At 41.3% G+C, this 21,288-nt stretch overlaps 1 protein-coding gene across 1 annotated transcript in view; it reads right to left on the bottom strand.

The window, feature by feature from the left end:
* polr3b (polymerase (RNA) III (DNA directed) polypeptide B) overlaps positions 1-17,626 on the bottom strand; it is a 22,518-nt gene extending 4,892 nt beyond the window's left edge. The window contains exons 1-23 of the mRNA XM_020613501.1: positions 17,417-17,626; positions 17,041-17,073; positions 16,758-16,814; positions 16,607-16,671; positions 16,430-16,505; positions 15,880-15,980; positions 15,168-15,259; positions 14,925-15,042; positions 14,326-14,434; positions 13,480-13,602; positions 10,172-10,288; positions 9,831-9,965; positions 8,411-8,572; positions 6,640-6,840; positions 5,997-6,159; positions 4,627-4,780; positions 4,244-4,318; positions 4,053-4,151; positions 3,801-3,928; positions 2,186-2,395; positions 1,852-2,010; positions 1,068-1,185; positions 774-916 (exon numbers count right to left, since the gene is read on the bottom strand). Of these exons, the coding sequence (XP_020469157.1) occupies positions 774-916; positions 1,068-1,185; positions 1,852-2,010; positions 2,186-2,395; positions 3,801-3,928; positions 4,053-4,151; positions 4,244-4,318; positions 4,627-4,780; positions 5,997-6,159; positions 6,640-6,840; positions 8,411-8,572; positions 9,831-9,965; positions 10,172-10,288; positions 13,480-13,602; positions 14,326-14,434; positions 14,925-15,042; positions 15,168-15,259; positions 15,880-15,980; positions 16,430-16,505; positions 16,607-16,671; positions 16,758-16,814; positions 17,041-17,073; positions 17,417-17,488 (2,710 nt within the window). The 5' untranslated portion in view covers positions 17,489-17,626. The remainder of the gene's footprint in view (positions 1-773; positions 917-1,067; positions 1,186-1,851; positions 2,011-2,185; positions 2,396-3,800; positions 3,929-4,052; positions 4,152-4,243; positions 4,319-4,626; positions 4,781-5,996; positions 6,160-6,639; positions 6,841-8,410; positions 8,573-9,830; positions 9,966-10,171; positions 10,289-13,479; positions 13,603-14,325; positions 14,435-14,924; positions 15,043-15,167; positions 15,260-15,879; positions 15,981-16,429; positions 16,506-16,606; positions 16,672-16,757; positions 16,815-17,040; positions 17,074-17,416) is intronic.
* Positions 17,627-21,288: the final 3,662 nt, after the last annotated feature.

Here is a 21,288-nt window from a genome sequence, read left to right as displayed (position 1 = left end):
CGGTAAATAATTAACTTATTCTGCTCTGCTGACCAGGACTTATGAGACTAGTCATGAGTAGCTGCAGCCAAATTCACTTCAAATAAATAACAAATCCTTGAATTAGGATTCAGTTTTTGATTCTATTTAAAATAACTGTCAAACAAAAAATGTGGTTATTTCTACATAAAACAGTGCCACTGGAGGAAAACTGCAGGTTTGACAAGCTCTCTTTTAAAGTAGCTATGGATGCCTCAACGTGACTGCACATCTGGGCCTTTCCACCCAGGTCCCCTCCAGCTAACCCCCTTGCGACCCCTCTCTCTTCATCACTATCTGAGACAGAAGACATTGTCCCATCCTGAGCTGACCGCCCAGTGGCCACCACGTTAATGAAGAGTAAATTATGCATGGCGCCAGTTAGCTTTTTGATTAAAACATCATACAATCCCTCTATAGGGGAGGTGCTGCAAAACAATGAAGGTTGTAAACACTTTTTTCCCCCAGTAGCAGCAGAATACTGCTGGGGTGTAATAAATTTGCATAGTCTGGCACAGGACAAAAAGCCAATTAATTGAAAAGAGCTCATGAAAGATGAGGACGGGGGGCTGTGACAGAGCAACAGCCACTGGGACTTGACTCAACAAATGCTCTGACGAAGAGACAACCCAGTTTTTCTTTTAGCCGGTCATTTACAACAGGTTATTTTTGTTCTTGACGTGGTGAAAAATCATGTAATATTCAGGACTGAGCTCAACATGCGAATCGCTGTGCGACAGTGCTGAGGTTGGCACCTTTCTGCCCGTGACGACTGCTGAACTTGTCTCCGATCTCTGGTCGCCTGGTCTGCCTCAGGAGGATCTTGATGAGGAAAGCATCTTCAGCATTGGACGAGATCATGACCTTCTCAATGTAGGAGTCTGTTGAACCCTTGTAACTGCAAAAGGACAATAACCAAAATAATTTTGGATAGTCAAAGTTATGTGTCGTGTTTTAAATCCACAGACAGAAACCTGAACAGGTGCGTCCACCGTGAGGTGGCATGTTAGGGTGGGTGGGTGTGGTGCTGGGATCTGATGCGCACTCACGAGATGGGCACGTCCCTGTACTGGGGCTGGCCTGGCTGGGCACTGCCCTCCAGTGGTGTCTGGGTGACAGTTGGCATGGACTTGTTCACCAACACCTGCTTGTTTTCCACTTTCTCACCTGCACCACACACAAGACAGTAGATCACAGTGTTGGGATGGCACTCCCACACACACACACACACACACACACACACACACACACACACTAAAGGAAAGTATATGCTATTTTAGATGCGATGTTCATGAGGCAGCTTCACCCAACTTGCAAATCTTCCTGAAAAACAAAATAAATCAACACTGGTGTGAACAGAATCCAACTCATCAAATCATCAGCCTTTGGTTTATCGATTGATCCACTTGGAGACACCGATGAAGATGTAACAGCAGTATTTTCTGGACAGTGTGCAGATCCTATCAGCAACATTTCTATTAATTTTATTGTGGAAGTACACACCAGTTGCTAATCAAGAAAAAGGACATAACAAAGGTGCAACAGTATAGCTATCCAGGCTGCGTGGTTAAATGTTGATCCACTCGGTCCCAGCCCTGTATGTCGCAATGAATAAGTAAAGATATAATATTTCATGTAGCACTGAACATCTGAAAAACAATGCCAGCAAAGTAAACTTACCTGTAAAAACTGCCTGTCAAATCCTCCCTTAAGCTACTCTATAAGTTATAGATGAATCTCGTGTACTGTATATGATCAATCACATATACTGAAGCACTTTAGGTGAGGAGCAGAAAAGCATGCTGGGTCTCCACCGGTCTCGCTGGTACTCACCAGGGGAGCAAATGCCATCAGCATCCAGGATGCTGTGCTTCCAGACGGGCTTTCTTGTGGCAGCATCCAGCATGGGCCCCATCACTTTGTCAAAGGTCTGGTTGGTGTAACGCCGCAGTATGCACTTGGTGTTTTTATAGACAAGGCACCGACCAAATCCTGGAGAGAAACATGATGCTTGAACTGGTTGTCGATCTGCAAATTACCTGCCACAGAAGTCTTTTGTTTTCTTCAAAATGAATTTTAAAAAGAATCAAAACTAATGACACTAATAAAAATGTGTCTGACAAATTGCTTTGTGTCATTTTTGTGTCACTGTATCAACAGCTCTCACCTCTGTCTAGTGAAGCTTTGTTGAGGACCAGGGCGTCCTCAATGTCATAGCCACTATAGCTCATCACGGCCACAGTGGCATTCTGACCAGCAGGCAGTTTCTCAAAGTCGATCAGCTCGATGGTTTTTGTTTTGACCATGGGCCTCTGAGGATACGCCAGCAGGTACATCAGAGTGTCAATACGGTTCCTCTGGTTGTAGCCGATAGTACCTGGAGAGAGGAGACAAAAGGTGAATCCTAGTTCTCCTTACTGCATCCAAGTTCCCCTCACTTGCATCTTTTCCTTGTGTCTTAGTCCCGCCCATGTGAGATGCAAGGAAAAGATGCAAGGAGAAACTGTGAAGAGAGAGGAACCAAGGAAACACGTTTTAATTGACATCAGACATCCTTTCCTCTGATCCTTAATGTGAGGCATCCAATCACGAACGGATTTCTAATAAAGGGGAGTGTTAATCTGTAACAGACTTCCACGAAGGACACACTCGTGCACCTTGGTTACAGCTCCTCCAGACAGCCTCCTCACTCCTCAGAGCAGAAATAAGAGCTTTGGAATGTCATCATGGCAGACCAGAACAACTTCTGGGTCAATCGAAGAATGAAAAGATAAGGGAATTGGGATTTACTGATGGAGAGTAGATAAATATGGCTCACACGATATTTGGATAAAACATCACTATAACTCAATGACATTCAGAACTGGGCCTGGTTATCATCACCTCAGGGTGGTGCACTGAAGCACCGGGGCAAGTTATGGCATAAAGCCTGGCCTCCCTGGAAGCCTTGAAATTTGTCAGATGCTATTACTTCACAATCAGGCCACAAGCACAGAGTCTGTGATAATAAGCCCGGGCCACACAACCAGATTTGCACATGTATAGGGCTGTTCACACAAAACAGACAAGGCAGAGGGTATTGGGCCAAATATAGTTCCAGTCTGTGTTTTTGTAAAGATGTGGGGAGGGGAGGAAGGGACGGACGGAGGTAAAGCGCTGGGGTGGGGGTGACGGAGGTTCTTACGAATGTTAGCAGGGCCGTTTGGGGAAGTTTTGGTTACCAAGGAGCTGCGGGTGCACACTCTGTAGTCTTTCGCAGCTGAGCACACTGACCTCCTGAGCACAGCCAGAGCAGACACAATGAATTGCTAATGACACTCTGGGTGACTGGCAGGGAAAAGGCCTCCGCACACACACAACACAATAGAGAACCTACGCAAGCGCCGCATGTTTGATGTCCATGCACATACACACACTGACACACACATAGCAAAAACACTTAATCACACATACAAATGTATTCTGACAAGAAGTAGAGCAGGAGCAGAGTTTAGGGGGAGGTGACCTGGTGGGCTTCTTGTGTCTATACCATTTGTTATTCTAATGTCTTTCTGAATGATTTTAACTTGTGCAAATAAAACTCTAAACTCTGAACCAGCAGATTTAGGAGGCTTAAGAACAGTGTTTGTGTAAGTTTTAAATACTGTAAGTATCTGTATCTGTGTGCGCATGCACAAACGTAAACACCGAAGCCGTGTGGAGGATGTTTGAGAATGGATTTGAGATCTTCATACTTTTAACGACTCGCTCGGTGAGTGAAGCTACCTGCTCGGCTGTCTTACCCATGGCCTGCTTGCCCATAGCACATTGGTATGTGTTTCTGGGTGACTGGTTGTGGTGAGGGTAGGGAATGAGGCCGGCACACACCCCGAGCAGCGTGAAGGGCTCAATCTCCAAGTGTGTGGTGTCTCTACAGAAACCAAGAGAAACAAATAAAAGAGGCGGTAAACCAGCGTCTTGATGGACATAAACAAACCACAAAGGTCTTTGCCTATTTATTTTTTTTTATTTCAGCTGAATCACGTGCCACTCACTTGTTAACCATGTGTTCATAAAGAGCGATCTGACAGTCATTCTCCTCATTGACATCCAGGTACTCCACCAGGCCCTCATGCAGGAAATCCTCAAAGGTTCTGCAGTCAAACAAAAACACATTTCAGAAATGGACAGTCTGCTCTTTTAATATACCCTGTTATCTTCAAACAAATGTATGCTCCAGCCCCACCTGTAGCCCTGTGACAGATCCTCGATGTGTCTCTTTTTCACCATCGGCTGTCCTTTCTTCACTATGATGTACGGCCTGAGGGAAACAACACCACAGATCAAAGCGGAATACTGTCAAACTTTTCACCCTATTGTTATTACAACCACATAGCTAAGTCTTATAATTTACAGAACTTTGAAAGTCTGAACCACAAAAGAAAACCATTTATCTTCCTGTGCACACAAATTGAAATGCATTGTACAAAGACCCAGCTGTATTAGGGAGGGTTTCTAATTATCAATTACGGAGTATTCTGCTTATTGCTTAACAATAACACTTATATGTATGCTTTTTAATTTCTTAGCTATATCTTAAGAGGTCTAACATCTTCCAAACTTCCTCACCTGCAGAGACGTCCTCCATCAGATGAGATGTAGACGCAGCGGTCAGTCAGGTTGGTGGAGATGGACACAAATTCGTTGATGAATCCCGCCCTACGCATCAACCTGAAGGTGTTGACCAGCTTATGATGATCTCGAATCACACCGAGAATATTACCTGTGGGGGTAACACAGACAGGTGGGTGGACAGAAATATACAGACAGCATCAATGCACATATTTATAAAACTAGGGAAACACTGAAATGCTGTTGTCAACTATCACCTTTAAATGTAAACAGGCATCAGTATTGCATGAAGATATACTCTGTAACCAGCAGGTAAGATGGTCCTATACAACGTTAACCATTTTTAAAATGATTCAGCTTTGATTAAAGGGAAAAAAAAAAAATCCAACATCCTGCTTTATATTTGCTTTCTAATCAAGTGTTAGATGAGAAGACGGATTTTGTCATAATATGTGCAAATGAACAAACAGATAATCATTTCTTTTTTAAATATCTGGCAGATCTGTTTATTTCCTGCTTGTGTTCCCCAGTTTGTCTAATGTAGAGTTACAACTAAATATCTGTATAAACAGTGTGTTCATTATTTTCTCAATTTGACATTTGAGAAACTAGGACCAGAAAATATTTAGCAATTGTTTTTGCTTGAAAAAGATTACAAAATGATTAACCAGTAATGAAAATATGAACCGATTCATTTTGGTCGGATTCACTGTTCAACTAATTTCTTCAGATCTAATCTTAAGAACAGATGGATCAAAAAGTTGCAGCAGAAAATTAAAATTACTACAGGATAATTAAACAGTGTGCAGATTGAAGCTGTGGTTTAAATTCTCAAACACTCCCATCCACAAACAGCATGCATGTACAGTAGGGTACTCTGAACCTCTACAGCTGGGGAAAGCAGAGCTCAAACTGCCTGCAGGGGTTTGGTTCATATCAGGTCTGACAGACAAACGACTGGAGAACAGAGGCGAGACTGTGTGAGGGCACATGTGCGGCGAACACACTGAGGGCTTTGACACCTGCTGCTACCAGCTAATTAAATGCTATGGCAGCTAATATAATTTGACAGTTATCAGCGGTGAGACAAACATATACGGTAATTAAGGGGCCAAGTTCTGACTCAGGAATAATACCTACTGCTGCCATGAAATTAATGACTTATCAGCCTCCCTGCATAACACAAATGTGCCCTCTGTAAACCAAATAGAATTTTTTTTTTCCCCTTCATGTTCATAAGTAATGTATTCAAAACTGGGTGGATTAGGCTTTCTTTTTAAGTGATCTAAAGCAAAGGCATCTGGTCTTAAGTCTCTCTCTGTTTATTTATTTATTCATTAGGCTCCACTGGTGTGGAGGAGTTTTACCATTGAGGAAGACGAGGAAGACGCTCGGGTAGGAGAGCTCCTCTCCACACAGCAGGTTGACGTCTTCAACGCCAAGGTTGAAGGCCAGTTTGACGATTGGACCATCCTCCATGTCGGTGGTGATGTGGGTCATCAGAGCCAAGTTCTTCACCAGACCACAAGCCTAGAGAACCACAGCGATGATATCCACCACGTGTATGTGTTTAAAAGCCTGTTTCTGTTCATTTACTCTGAATATTGCTAAACACGACACTAAAATACTGGAGAGGGACCTGGCTGCAGACCAGGATTTGCACAGTCAACTTTTCCTAGAATTTGGATGCCATTAAGGGTTAACATTTACACACATGCACATGTGCACATGCTCAAGTATGCTAGATGTATAAGCTTGACTGATTTTTATGTGATGGGTCATAAACCCAGACTACAGTCCAACATGTGAAGCTGTTAAAAAAAATTTATTTAACAAAGCACAGCATGACTCATAGCTGCAAAACATTCATTCTTGTTGAAATTCACTCACTTTTTGTTAGAGCACCATGAATTATAGGCTTTGGGCTCCGTTTTAAAAATACTTTGGTATTCAATGTGGAGAACTGTTTGCTAACAGGGTCAGCAGGTGTGGCTGCTGCAGATCACTCACCTCCCCCTCAGGAGTGTCAGACGGACACAGCATGCCCCACTGGGATGGCTGAAGGGAGCGCGGTCCGCTGACCTTCCTCGTCTTCTCAAACTGGGAGGAGATCCTGGTCATCATGCCAAGGGCTGAAATATAGGAGAGACGAGACAAGACCTGGGTGACGCCCTGACGGTCCATCTTGAATCTCTTCAGAGACCAGTTGCCCTATGCACAAAAAAAAAAAGCAAGAAAAAAATTCAAAAAGTGTGGATTCACTCTGGAGCATTTAGGTCTTAAAATATACACTGATTACAGGAGGAGGTTCATTGTATAAGCTGTGTCTCAATTCAGGGACTTCGAAGGACACAGTCTACCAAGGTGTGGCCTAGGTAGCCGGAGTAGACCGGCCAAACCAGAATGAAACTGTCTGGTCTATCTAGGATTTCGTTTTTTACATTACCAACCGTTCCTGTCCTTACCACTGCATTATGACACATTGCTGCTGCTCTCTGCCTGCGCACAATCTTGAGATAGGGTGGGCTGCAAAGGATCCACCAGTTGAAGCCTTCATTGCGCGGCAAAAAAAAGGATGCATTTCTTGGGCACGTTGGAGGAGCCTTTGAAATGGAATAGCCTTGTTGCCATTTTGGACGCAATCAGTCTTCAAATGCAGCCTTTGAAGGATGCATCTCCCTGAACTTGGACATAAACTATGCTAAATAATATAAATGCAAAGATCCCTTACTTAGCTACCTTTAGAGCTTTCTTTAGTTGGGGATGGCAATGGCATATGGCCAAAAATGACTGAAATAGCCAAGCAAATAAACCTTAACTTTAGACAATTGTTGATACTATACATCAGTGGCTCCCAAATTGTGTGCTGTGGGATTTTGTGACAACCATACATTAGTGCTGCAGTATATAACAATACAAAGGTTAATTAATTTTTAATTTGCTATATCAGTTCTTTATATGCACTCATTTCCCACTTTAGAGATCAATCCTATAGCCTAAAAGAATCACCTCAAGAAAGGAGAAAAAACTGCCAGGAGACAGTATCATGAAAGCTACTTGTTTTATGGCTTCACCTTGACTGCGAATGTCAGCAGTCCTCAGCCTGAGCGCATCATCTGTCGGGAGAAGTTAGCTAATGCTAATGTGGTGGCAATCAAGCTAAAGTGGCATTTGGAAACCAAGCATCTCTTCTACATTGAGAGAAACATGGCTTAAGAGCACGAAATCTGCACCAGAGGCAGCAAGACTGTTTGTGGGACTGCGTGAAATTGTCTGATAAGGTGATTGAGGCAAGTAATATGCTAGCGGAGCTTGTCGCACAGTAGATGAAACCTCACACAGCAGCAGAGACAAATCCTCCCCGCTTGCAAAAACATTGCAGGTGTCATGCATGGTCCAGATGCCATACGTGCCCTCTTCAACGCCACCAAGGATTTTAAAAGTGGACACGTGCCAAATTTGAAGAAATTCCCTCAAGACATTCCGGAGATGTCGCGTTCAAAAGAACGGACTGTATGTTAGGATGGACAACCCAAAAACCCGTGGCTATCGCCGGTGCGGAGGCATAAAAAGTAATTAAATAAAGATTTAATTACTTGCCAGAAAGTGTGAATTGTACCTGCCAACACTGTTCACAAAACCAGAGCTGAAGGACAGATGTGGCAGATGGGCCAGACTTTGACTGGCACATGGCTTTGAACCTAGCTTCTCCAGGGTAAGGTGTGCCCTTTATAATAAGTTCTTTCTTCATATTTGTGGTCTTTGACTTGCACACACTCACCGTGGATATGGCATTGACCATGCCGTTGGTGATCTGATCCTGCCGCATGTGCTTGACCACGTCAAACTGAGCTGCTCTCTGCTTAGGGATGATCTGGTCTGCAATTTTCTTCAGTTCAGAGTTAAACTTCTTGAAAAGATCTTCAAACAGCAGAGACAGTAGCTAACAAAGACAGACAGAGAATATGGTCACTAAAATGTTTCTGGTAGATGTTCTTCATATGCCAAGTCTCCAGACTCAACACCTTGAAAACAACAATTGTTTTAGAGATCATCATCATCATCATCATCATCATAATCACACAGTCTCATTCTCCGATCTCCTGGCATGCTGCACCTCTTCATGTCTCTAATCAGCACTGAGGTGCGTTTACAGCCAGATTTAATAACCAGATGTGCCAGCTGACTGATAAGCCTGACCTGGCCTCTGTCCCAGGTCCCCATCCTCCTCAGCAAAGCCTACAGGATGCAACCTCTCTCACAACCCCCACCCATGCTGTACATTAGCATACACCAAAACAAACAGGCAGCGCTGCTCAAAATTAATAAAGAAATTAAGCTTCCGTTAACGCAGCCAGGCCAATTAGTTGAATGTCAGGAAACCATAATTGGAGAGTGAGGAGATTGCTGGTGTTGTTAGTGTGTAAGCCCCCTATTGAAAGAGGGCTCTGTGCTACCCCTCCTCCCATCTCCTGCCCTTATACAGAGCAGGTTGGGGGGTGGGGGGTGGTGACGGGGAATTAAAGGCCTTAAGACAGCAGTAATTACATTATCAGAGCCGGGCCTGCGGATTAGCTCAATCGCTCCAGTCAAGGCAGCAATTCTATTGTCACGGTGCTGAAAAATCCCTATGCTTCCACAGCTTCGGGATTTTGGTGCCACCGCATATCTTTCTCCTGACAAAGCCAGGCTGAAATACGGGGGGTGTCGACAAAAACAAAACAGAAAAAACAAAGCTGGCAGAAAATAATGAGAGTCTTATTAAAAGAAGGACGCAGGAACAAAGATGCAGGTGAGAGATCAGGGCTGGAGCAGGCGCTATCCTCTGGCCCAGTGCTGTGATCCATTCACTCTGAGGCATGTAGGCGTTATTAGTACTTTTCTATATGTGTCTCATTAATCAAGCATTTTGTGTTCTAGTGGCTCTATGAGCAAAGAAAACATAGTAAACACCTTTCAGTGACACAAAAATAAATGAAATAAACACCCGGTTCAATAGGGCTCCTTTAAAATCAAAACTGAACCCTGTCTCGTTTACAGTCTAGCTAACAAAATAAAGTGAACTTACCAAGGGCCTGATTTTATTGGTCTTGTAATATGAAATATAAGAAGCTTAAATAAGGAAATATAATAAGGATTGAATAAGGTATTGTACAAGCAGTAAATGAGACCACATGGAAGACAGGTGCTTAGAGGCTTACCTGTCCGGCCAGCTCAAGACGTTTGTTGCCATAATAATCTCTGTCATCCACCTTGTTGCCTCCCTGAGCTAAGATCACTCTTCTCACCATCACAGCCAGGTAAATACACTTAGCTCGAAAGTTAAACTCTTTGACCTACAGACAGAATACAAAATGATTAGAATATGTCGACGACCTGTCCAGGGTGGACTCCGCCTCTCGCCCAGTGTCAGCTGGTTTTGGCTCCTGCCGACCTGCGACCCTTAGCAGAATAAGCAGTATAGATAATAGATGGATGGATGGGTTGAATATGTCAAACACATCAGGTATGATCCATGATTCTTGTATGTGTGTTAACATACAGGCACATGTGTGAGGATAAGAGATGCCAACAGCTCCCTGGCCTCCTCCATCTTGGTCTTCTTGGGGCCTCCCCACATACGCTGTCTCCGCACTTTATTCCCGAGGTAGCGCAGAGCCTGAGACAAAAAGCAGCAGATACAGCAAACGCCAGGGCGCAGTCAACAGGAGAGTACTGTGATCAGCTTCAGTATTAGTGTACAATAAGCTGCCAAAAGCATATGCGTGATTCTTTAGCTTAAGGAATGTAAATAATGTTTTACATTACTTAAAATATTTCAGTTTTCAAAAACCAAATGTATAACCCCATTCACCCATCTAATCCAACTTCCTTGGTAGAAAACATTGACAAGAAGCTGAACTAAATCAATCGGTGACTAAGTAACAATAGTAAAATAATTAATGCAATAATTAAACACTAAGGAGAGGAAACGATGTGGGGTGATCAGTGATCCTCAGGAAGTTATCGTCACAAGAGGAAAAGAAAAAAAATTCAATGTATCAGTTTTATAAAATGAAGCAAGAAATGTCCTGATTTAGATTGCGAAATATTTTAGCAAAAACTTAGTAAACATGTCTTTTACTTTGATCAGGCATTTGATGCACATATGTTACAACGCTGCCGGGGGCATTTCACCTTTATTTGACAGCTGAAAGTGAAAAGGTGACAGATACTGAGGGGAGGGAGAGAGAGAGAGAGAGAGAGAGAGAGAGAGAGAGAGAGAGGGTGGAGGACACTCTGCAAAGCTACAGTTTTAGACTGAAGGAAGCACCTCAGCTTTTGATACTTGACAGGTTTTATATTCAGTGCTACAGGTATTAAGGTTCGCTACCAGGTCCAGACCAACAGTAAAAAAACAATGTGATAATCAACTGTGGTCAAGGGAATCACAGAGTGCACACACATCCGCCCGCCCACATACACCTCAAACACCTGAGTCAGTGTGCCTCTGGAGCTTCTACAGAACCATGGGTGGAGACTTTCTGCAATACCTCCCACCCTGCCCTCCATAATGTATCAAATATATAAATACTCAAAGGGTACCAGTGTAAAAACAACATAACAAATACACATATATATTACAGGATTCAATCATGCATCTTCATCTTCGTATGTCTTAAGTTTACATCACTAGGAAAAAGTGACAAATTTAGTTTAGGCATAATCTGATAATGTTTTTAAGCCTTATCCGCCTTTAATTATATAGATTTAGACCTCATTGTGCACAATACAATGACCCAATGAATACCATGAAAAGACATCGCGGAAGCTGGCAGAGAGAGGAACATGAGAGCCGCGGCGACCGGTTGCTAGGAGGCAAATATGGCCTCATCAATGCATCAGTGGTTCCTCTAACAACATAATCTTTATGAAAAACAAATTGGCTGATTGCATTCATCTGTAGCTGTCAAAGAAAACATGCAGGCCTCCTGAAAAACCCATGAAAAGCACGACTTAACTTGCCGGTAAAACCAAACCTTAGTCGTCTGATCACAGAGAGACAAAGAAAATATCTTCTGTCAACAGAGGCCGTCGCTTGTTGCTGTGTCTGAACAACATCCTGCTCTTCAGACAAAAGTTAATGGGCACATATTTACGAGTGGCTGATAATTCAACATAGTTGTTTATTGACTTTCAGTTGTATCGTACTGTAAATCTTCTCATGTTATAATTCCACTAATGTCTCTTGTCCAGATTAATAATTCAGAACAAGTTGTGATTTAGAAATTGACTGAATTAACTTTTGGAATTTTGGTTTTAAACAGGTGTTCAGTCTCATGTAATGCATACCAGAGGGACTGTATATACACCAGATTCCAATGGTGGAAAATAAGTAGGTACATTTACTCAAGTACTGTACTTAAGTACAAGTTTGAGTTTAGTACAAGTTACTCGAGTACTTTGATTCTCTGCCTCTTCATACTTTGACTTCACTACATTTCAGAGGCAAATACTGCACTTTTTACTCAATACACCTATTTGGTAACTTTAGTTGCTTTTCAGAATCCATTTAACCAAACAAAATACAGCATAATCATAAGACTTTATTGACCAGTAGTGGGAAATTCAGGAGTTACCAGACAGTAATTCAGATTATAAGTATATAAAGTATCTTAATTAGCTCCACCGTAACCAGCTGCAATGTTAAAGTGATGAAAACAACAGTGCATCAATAATTATAATCAAATAATATGATAAACATTCATGCAAAATGTGCCATGCATGATAAGTACTTTTACATCTGGTACTTTAAGTGTATTTTTAGGTGAACACCTTTGTACTTTTACTTAACATTTTGAATCCAGGACTTTTAATTTGCAACAACTATTTCCACCCAGTGATACTGTTACTTTCCTAGTTGTTTTTTATTATATTCTTAATAATTTTGGAAATATACTGACTCACTCTGTTGCTGAGAGTTAGATATGATGACCACTGTCATGGTTATACACTAAATATGAAGGCTTTAGCTTAGTATAGCAAAAATTCTGGAAACCAGGGGAAGCAACTAGTCTGGTTCTGTCCAAGGTAACACAGTCTGCCTGCCAGTACTTTTAAAGTTCAATAATACACTACAGCATGATTGTTTACTCGGTACAAAAACCAAAGAGTAAAAACACAAGCTGTGGCGTTACATGGGATTACGTGCCTTCCTGAGTCTTTCAGTGACTATGAGGTTGCCAAAGGAACCAGCTGAAACTCCGGTTAATAAGCAGTAGAGGTGCTATGGTTACAGAGCCAGACTAGCTGATGCCCCATGCTTTAAGTTAAGCTAAATGGCTGCTGGTTGTAGTGTCATATTTACTGTTACATATTTAGACATGACAGTGGTATCAATTGTTTCATCTAACTAAATAAGCACATTTCCCAAAGTGTCAATCTAGCCCATCAAGTTCCAAAAATGCTGGATCCTAAACTTCCTATAACAAAATAAATAGCATCTGTGTTTTGACCTTCACACGTTCAGGTTGAGGAAGCCTTGATAACATCAGTTATTTTCTCAGTCTTTAAAATCAGTTTGTTTTTAATCATCCACTCTTCAATTTTTGTGCTTGTTTTAGTCTTTATTTTTTTATGTACCAATATGTTTTTGCATTATTCTACCAGTTTTATTCATTCTTTAATATAGACTCTAAAAAAGGGACTACATCATTTGTAAGTTGTCTCTGTTAATCTAAATAAAAAGTGAATTAAAGCTTCCTCCTGCCACTAAGTAGAATTCACTGTGACTAGCAAACTGACTTTGTCTAAATCACTGAAGTATTCCTTTGATTTTGTAACGATGATTTCAGTTGTTAAGGCAGATACCTGGGTCTGTGTGAAGATCTGGGCTTTCTGACACTCCTCCAGGCTCGGGGCGAAGCTGGCCATGACGTGCTCCTCTGTGCCGATCATCTGCACTATCTCCTGGTCGCTCTCTACACCCATACCCTTGTGGATGAGATGGAAACTGAGTGTAAGCTTTGATGTGAACTCAACAGAAAGTAAGATGGGACAGAATATGTGGACTGATCTAAAATAAAAAAAATAATAATGTGAATATTTGTGTAAGCAAATAAGACCTTGTTGGTGAAATGCACAAACAGAAGACATTTTGCAGCTGGAGCAAGAGGTGTGCCAGGAGACATGACAAGAAGAAGTGTGTGTAGAGGGAGTAATAAGTGAACTGGGAGTCATAGGGATGTCTGACATTTGCTTATGGAAATGTGAGGCTGTGGGAACTGATCCGTCTGTCCCACACTGGATCTGAGGTTGTTTCTACAGCTGCTGCCAAACACAGGGAGTGAAGTGGAAGAAGTAACACAGGATATAAAAGTGCACAGCAAACAGAGAAGGCGCACAAACTTTGTCCAGTGGATAATGACTTCAGCTCCATCTCTTGACATTCACAAGTTGACACGTTTGGAGATGTCCTCAGTGAGAAAGAAGTTAAAGATGCCAGCTGGATAACTGACATTTTTATCAAGAGCTAAGGGTGACACATAAAAATTAATCTGAAATGACTGACGTCTAACTGCTCACTAACTGTAGAGCCTCCACTTCAGCCAGTGGAGCAACAAAATCAAACACAACAGCTTCATCTAGTGATTTAATAGCACCCCCTACTGTCCACTTCGGTCGTGTCAGCACCAGCATCATTAGACGCAAGTTTACCTTGAATATGATGGCAATGGGAGCATCCTCTGACAGAGTGTTGTGTCTCAGGTAGAAGCGGCCTTGTTTGACAATCATATTAGTTCTACTTTTCTTCTCATGAGTGGAGCTGAATTAAACAAACAAGAAGAAAAACAATCAGAGCAGACACCAAAGAACTGGAACACTTTCACAAAACAATGGGAAAACTGGGAACTGATTTAAAGAAAAGTAACTCTGTTAGTTTTAGAAGAGTTGTTCTTACAAATGCAACAAGGGTCACTTTCTGGTGTTAAGAATGAGTGGGTACCAGCACTCTTGTCAAACAAAAACATTTAGAATACGAGTATGTTTTATGAGGAAGGAAATGCATTGAACAAATTTGTTATATTTGCAAGTACAACACCGACAAACACCAACTGCTTACATACACTCCAAATGGCAACTCTGACATTCAAATATACCTTATAAAGAGAAATGAAGAAAAAGGCTGGACCTGGTGACCACAGTTGACATGTTTGATATGGAGTCTTGGTGTTTCACTAGGGTCACACAGCATGGCTATACACAAGCTGTGCTCATCTTAATAAATAAAACAGTCAGAGATATTGTTACACCACCTGGTCACTGAGGCTCCCACGGCACCCTTCCTGTCCTGCTCTACAATGATTCGATTCTTGGACAGCTGCTCTTGGATCAGAATGACTTTCTCTTGACCTTTCACAATGAAATAACCACCTGTGAAGAGATACATCATGATGACAATGATCACCAGCACATTACTTGCACTGTTGCTCTTATTTTATATCATGCTTTGATGTCCATCAGTTGAATCGGTTTTAAGACAGTTCATGATTGTTTACCTGGATCCAGAGGACATTCATTGAGTTTTGAAAACTCCATAGGTGTCTTTCCTGTGAGAACACAGTTTGAGCTTCGCAGCATGATGGGCATCCTGAGGAAAGTACAGTTAGACGTTAACAAAAACACGAGGAAGAACTCAGTGCGATACAGGGTTTCCCCTGCATTCAACAAATGGCACACTGCGCTGCCAAAAATTCATATGGTTCATTAATATTCAAAATGAAACGCTGCAACAACAACTTGCACTTTCTATGGACTGAGGTGGTTACGCCACATTGAGGGCTGTAGTGGAGGCTAAACACATGTAAATGGCACATCCAGACCTGAAATGGCATTTACACAGACTTTACACCTGTTTATGGGCTAACACTGGGTTTCTGTTTCTTCTGCAAACTCCAGGATTGCTCATTTATGAAAGACTACACCGCCACTTCAGGACCACTGTATCCTGTTAACACAGAGCGACCACCAGCACCCAATTGTGCTGCACAGTTTTATCACTACAGCTACCTGGGCCTTCAAGTGTCAAAAGTTCCCAGTGAATTAACACACAAGAAGGCAAACGTGAAGAACTCTATAATGATTCTAAGCTCGTTATGAACTGTCCCTTCACCGATGCATTTAAATATCAGCCTTGCACTGCACACCTGAGAAGACGATGTCAGATCCAGCTTGATCCTGAAGATTTTGGCCTATGAGGTTTTAACATACCTTCCAATGGGCAGTGCATTGCGGATGATTCTCTGACTACCGCGAGTGTACTCTATGTCCACTGTGATGGGCGCCGAGTAGGTCATGTCTCTGAGTCGACACTGTGGAAACAAAAAGTGACAGTGGATGCCCTCCAGTACTAGATTATCTAAAAAAGGCAACATGTTGACTTTTTTTGCCAAATATCCTTATTAGGGCTAAAGCTAAAAATTATTTTAAAGTACAAAATATACATCACACATTCCTTCAACCCATACAGATGCCTTCACATAGCTTTTTATGTCTGATTAACTGTCTAAACACAAAAATGCTTGACTTCCAATCATGTAAACAGAGCAGATTCTCATATTTTACAAGCTGGAACCAGCAAATGTTTGGCATATTTGCTTAATTATCAAAATTACTGGCAATTAATTTTCTGTGAGTATAAATCCTTCAAATAAAAAAAAGAAAAAGGTGTTCAACTACAGTTAGCCTAACTTTGATGCTAACCACAGCTCATATTTAAATGTAAAATCTGCTTCTCTCCTTAATAACAAACTAAGCTCACCTCATGAGGAGATACTGGTCTAGTTACGTTGAAGCTTTCTTCCACATCAGGCATGCCAACGTAGATATTGAGGTATCTGGAAGGAAAACGTTTAAATACTTGGGAGTATCACTGAAGCTAAAAGCTGACACATTTATGTCGGTGTTAAAACAGACATGGACGATTCATGTGACTTACTTGAGGTACCACATTGGATCAGCATCACTTGTGATTTTCTCATTTGCTTTCATTATTTTCTTTATCTGTGAAAGAAGACATTCCTACTGTGATCAACATGAAACTGCAACAGCTGTAACACACACACCCACACGTTTGGGTCGTGTTTTACCTCCACATTGATGAAGTAGTTGAAGGAGTCGATGTGCTGCTTCACCAGACCTTTCACCTGTAAAACACAGGTCAAAAACTGAAGGGCAAGTAAAAGAAACAAATGGGTAAGTAAACTGTACAGCACATCATGCTGATGGTTGGTTGATCAAGAAAGCAACTAGAAAAAAAGCTGAATTTTTCATTGACACGCTACTAAATGTAGCCCAATACACTGTACATGACAAATGTTAGTAAAATGTTTGGGATACACAGCAGCTGTGGATGCAGGGATGTTCAGTTACCTTCAGGAAAGCTGGCAGCAGCTTCCATTTTTCCTGTCAAAGAGAAGGAAAAACAACCCCAAAACAAATTAACAACACGTTGGTTTTATTTTACTTAGGTCTGAAGCATTGGCATCAATTTTCTTAATGACTTTGTACTGTGCAGCTGTAGATGAGTTAAGGCGAAACGGCAACATTTAAACAAAAGCTGCACTTTTCTGCCAATAACAACACCCAAACAATAACACGCTATCATTTTAGCTGTGGTTTAGACTCATACGCTCTCGACACAGTCTCTCAAGCTGTATGTGTTTCTGTGCTGCTGGTCATCACGTTAGCGTCTCTTCACTCGTGCAGTGAAACGCTAAACCTTTAACGTTATTCCTTGTAAACTCACCGCTACAGTGCTGACAGGAGCCGCCAACTCCTGAGGAGTCATGTCACCAAACTCTGTTTCCAGCACCCCCATGGCTATTCAACTGTAAATACATTAAAACATGATCACAGTGTCTGTGTTGATACCACTGACTGCACAGGTTGATACACGGCGTCGGAAGTCGCTGCAACATGCGTCCTTCAGTGTGTTACACTGTAAAGCTTCCGTGCGGGTGGAACCAAATTATCAGGTCCGCTTATGTTAATTCGTTCGATGCTGAACGTGCTGGGCTGCAACAGGCTTTGCTTTGTATGAATCTATGTTATATAGCTCATGTATGTGAAAATATACAGTTTAAGGGATGATAAACTATCATTTTGAAGTACTCTACTTGTGTATTTCAAAATTATGAGGATGTTTCAACTAATCTACTTCAAGTGTAGCTATAAAGGTCCAGGTCAGTTAAAATTAAACCGAATACAATTACATTATTTTATCAGTTCTCATTTCCAGTGATATCTGGCCATGCAGATATTGTTTGGTTTGATCGTCTAGACTTTGCTGCGACTTCTTCTGCCACCAGAACACAAGTCAACTTGCATTAGAAATGAATGTGTGTCTTTGAAAACTATGTTGCAGTTAGGCTGCAGACTTGAAACTCAGGTTCAGCTGACTCCTAAACTGCCTCAGGTCAGAGCTCTACTGTCCTTTGCTCACTGTGTATTTATGAGCCCACTGTAGAGAAACCATATTTACAGTGTGACATTCACATCAGTGCAAACCTTTCTCACAATAAAGAATTGATCAAGTGAACAAAATGAGAGAAGACAATTTAGCTCTGTTGAGCTGACTCAACACAATTTAAAAATTTATAATACTCTACTTTAACTTTACATATTTTAATGGCAGGTATAAACATTTGTTTTCAGACCATGAAGCAATATTTCACTCATGCCAGAGGCATTATTCTTTAGTATACAAATGTAATTCCATGTATGAGAAATAGGTATTCACTGAGAAAATATTTAAAAGTATATTGAAGCAATATTTAGATAGAATACTACTGTTGTACATCCAGCAAATAATCCCAGATCTGATTCAATCAGTACTTAGTAACACCTCCTCTGGCAGATATCACAGCTTGCAAACGCTTTTCATAGCCAGCTAAAAGTCTTTCAATTCTTGTACTTGGGATCTTCTCCCATTCTTCCTTGCAAAAGGCTTCTAGTTCTGTAATATTCTTTGGTCGTCTTGCATGCACAGCTCTTTTAAGATCTACCCACAAATTTTCAATGATGTTTAAATCAGGGGACTGTGATGGCCATTCCAAAACCTTCAGCCTGCGTCTCTTGAGGTATTCCATAGTGGATTTCGAGGTATGTTTAGGATCATTGTCCTGTTGTAGAAGCCATCCTCTTTTCAGCTTCAGCTTTTTTACAGATGGTGTGATGTTTGCTTCCAGAATTTGCTGGTATTTAGTGGAATCCATTCTTCCCTCCACCCGTGCAATGTTTCCTGTGCCACTGGCTGCAACACAACCCCAGAGCATGATAGATCCACCCCCATGCTTAATAGTTGGCAAGGTGTTCTTTTCATGAAATGCTGCTCCTTTTTTTCTCCAAACATGCCTTTGCTGATTGTGTCCAAAGAGTTCTATTTTAACTTCATCAGTCCACAGCACTTGTTTCCAAAACGCATCGGGCTTCTGTAGATGTCCTGTTGCATACTTCAGACGTTGGATTTTATGATGGGGACGCAGATAAGGTTTTCTTCTGCTGACTCTTCCATGAAGGCCTTGTCTGTGCAAGCATCGCTGCACAGTGGAACGGTGCACCACCACTCCTGAGTCTGCTAAATCTTCCTGCAGGTTTTTTGCAGTCAAATGGGGGTTTTGATTTGTCTTTCTGACCAGCATACGAGCAGTTCTGTCCGAGAGTTTTCTTGGTCTTCCAGATCTCATCTTGACCTCCACAGTTCCCCTGATCTGCCATCTCTTAATTACATTTCTTACTGTGGAAACTGCAAGCTGACAACGCTTTGCTATCTTCTTGTAGCCTTCTCCTGCATTGTGGGCATCAATAACTTTCATTTTCAGGGTCTTACACAGCTGCTTAGAGGAACCCATGGTTGCTGGGTGTCCACAAGTGTGTGCACAAGGTTTGAAGAGTCAAAGTATTTGTACAGCTTTGAAATTGGCATTTACCAATGACAGCTGTTGCTGTGCATCAGATCTAACGAGCTGATTAAGGTCTGATACCTTGTGAGAGACTTTGAGACTCTGGAACTCTTAGGGTGCCCAAACTTTTGCACCATGCCATAATAATGTTTTTATTTTTTATTTTTGTTCAATTTATGGCATAAGAAGTAACTATGCATCACTGTTTGCTGAAAATATTGTGCATTTTTTCCATTTCCAAGAGAAACTGTGTTAACATCTGTTCAAATAAAAAATCACCAAAATCTGTTATTTATCAAGGGGTGCCTAAACTTTTGCATAAGACTGTATTACAATTTTCACAAATTAAAACTAACCATTTATTGATATACTGTCCATTGTAGCTAAATACTTGGCATCACAAGCCTCAACATCATTGTAACTGTCCTTTGGAGAAGTGCTATATAACTTCTGTCCTGATGTCAGTTACAGTTGTCAGGTCCATCTAACTAACATGCCTTTCTTCCAAACACAACAAGAACTGCATGGCCACATTTTTTCCAGTAAGCCTCTTGGGAGAGGACTGAGGCCAATGCTGCATTCCACAGCTGCAGACAGCTGTTTTAGATGTTTTTCTCTCCAGCACATTGAAGTATATGTTCAGTGCCACATTAAGGCTGGAAGAGACTGAAGTTCCTCTATGGTCTCGAAACCGCAAAACGGGTGAAAACAGCAAACAGGAAACAAAACAACTAATAATATACAGTAGGTTTTACATGATCTCAGGAGCTGACATGTAGACTGCAAATAAACAGGTGTGAAAAATGAATGTGCTGTTTAACAGAAACAAGTAACTAAACTGTTAAAACATATGTGGCTTGTTAGATGCAACTAGTTGTAACATGTCAAATGTACATTCATGACTTCTGTATCCAACATCCAGGAAGAGATTAGTCTCAGTCAGCTCCTTTGCTGTAACCTGCTCTGTCACGCCTGTGGACTGCTCAGAAATATACCACATTTACTGTAGTGGAGTGTACAAATGGATGCAGAAACTACTTCTGTCTGTTACATAGGCACTTACGGGAGAAGGTGGTTGTGTTCTCATCTCTCTTTGTTCTCATTATCACTGGTTGTGTTGTGTGAATATGTTCCTTACCTGAACAGAGATTGTGTAGTCCATCTCCTGCTTCATGAGATTCATGTCCAGCCTCCACATCTCATTGAAAACATTGGGTAGGTCCTGATTCACAGCTGGTCTGCTATTGAAAGTCAAGCAGAACAAGCACCACAACCTGACAAATTCTGACAAACACAACAACCGTTACTCATGAGAAATGTCCATATAGGCTTCAATACCTTTTTTTTTATTTTTTTATTAATTAATTCCAAGCATGTAATAAAACAGAGAAAAAAAAATCAACATGTAACACAAAACAACCAAACCAATTACCATATACAACCAAAGATAGAAATTTCTCTTGATGATCCTTAGTCATTACATGCTTGCAAGGGAGTAGAAAGAAGTAATACTTATCTAGTTCTACCCCTGGTAATCCAAACTATGGTTGACACAACCCAAGTATTTAACTAAACAACTACACTGGTTAAATTCCCGCAACCACCAAATTATTACATTCCTTCTAACCACAAATCACATTTACATAATTAGAAAACAAATGTTAAACAATAAATTATTCATATCCCACCCATAAATACACCGATAATATCTTAATAA

The sequence above is a fragment of the Monopterus albus genome, unplaced genomic scaffold (assembly GCF_001952655.1).
Source record: "Monopterus albus unplaced genomic scaffold, M_albus_1.0 scaffold5.1, whole genome shotgun sequence".
NCBI classification, from domain to species: Eukaryota; Metazoa; Chordata; class Actinopteri; order Synbranchiformes; family Synbranchidae; genus Monopterus; species Monopterus albus.
The sequence above is the reverse complement of the archived record's forward strand: the minus strand, read 5'-3'. Positions and strand labels throughout refer to the sequence as shown.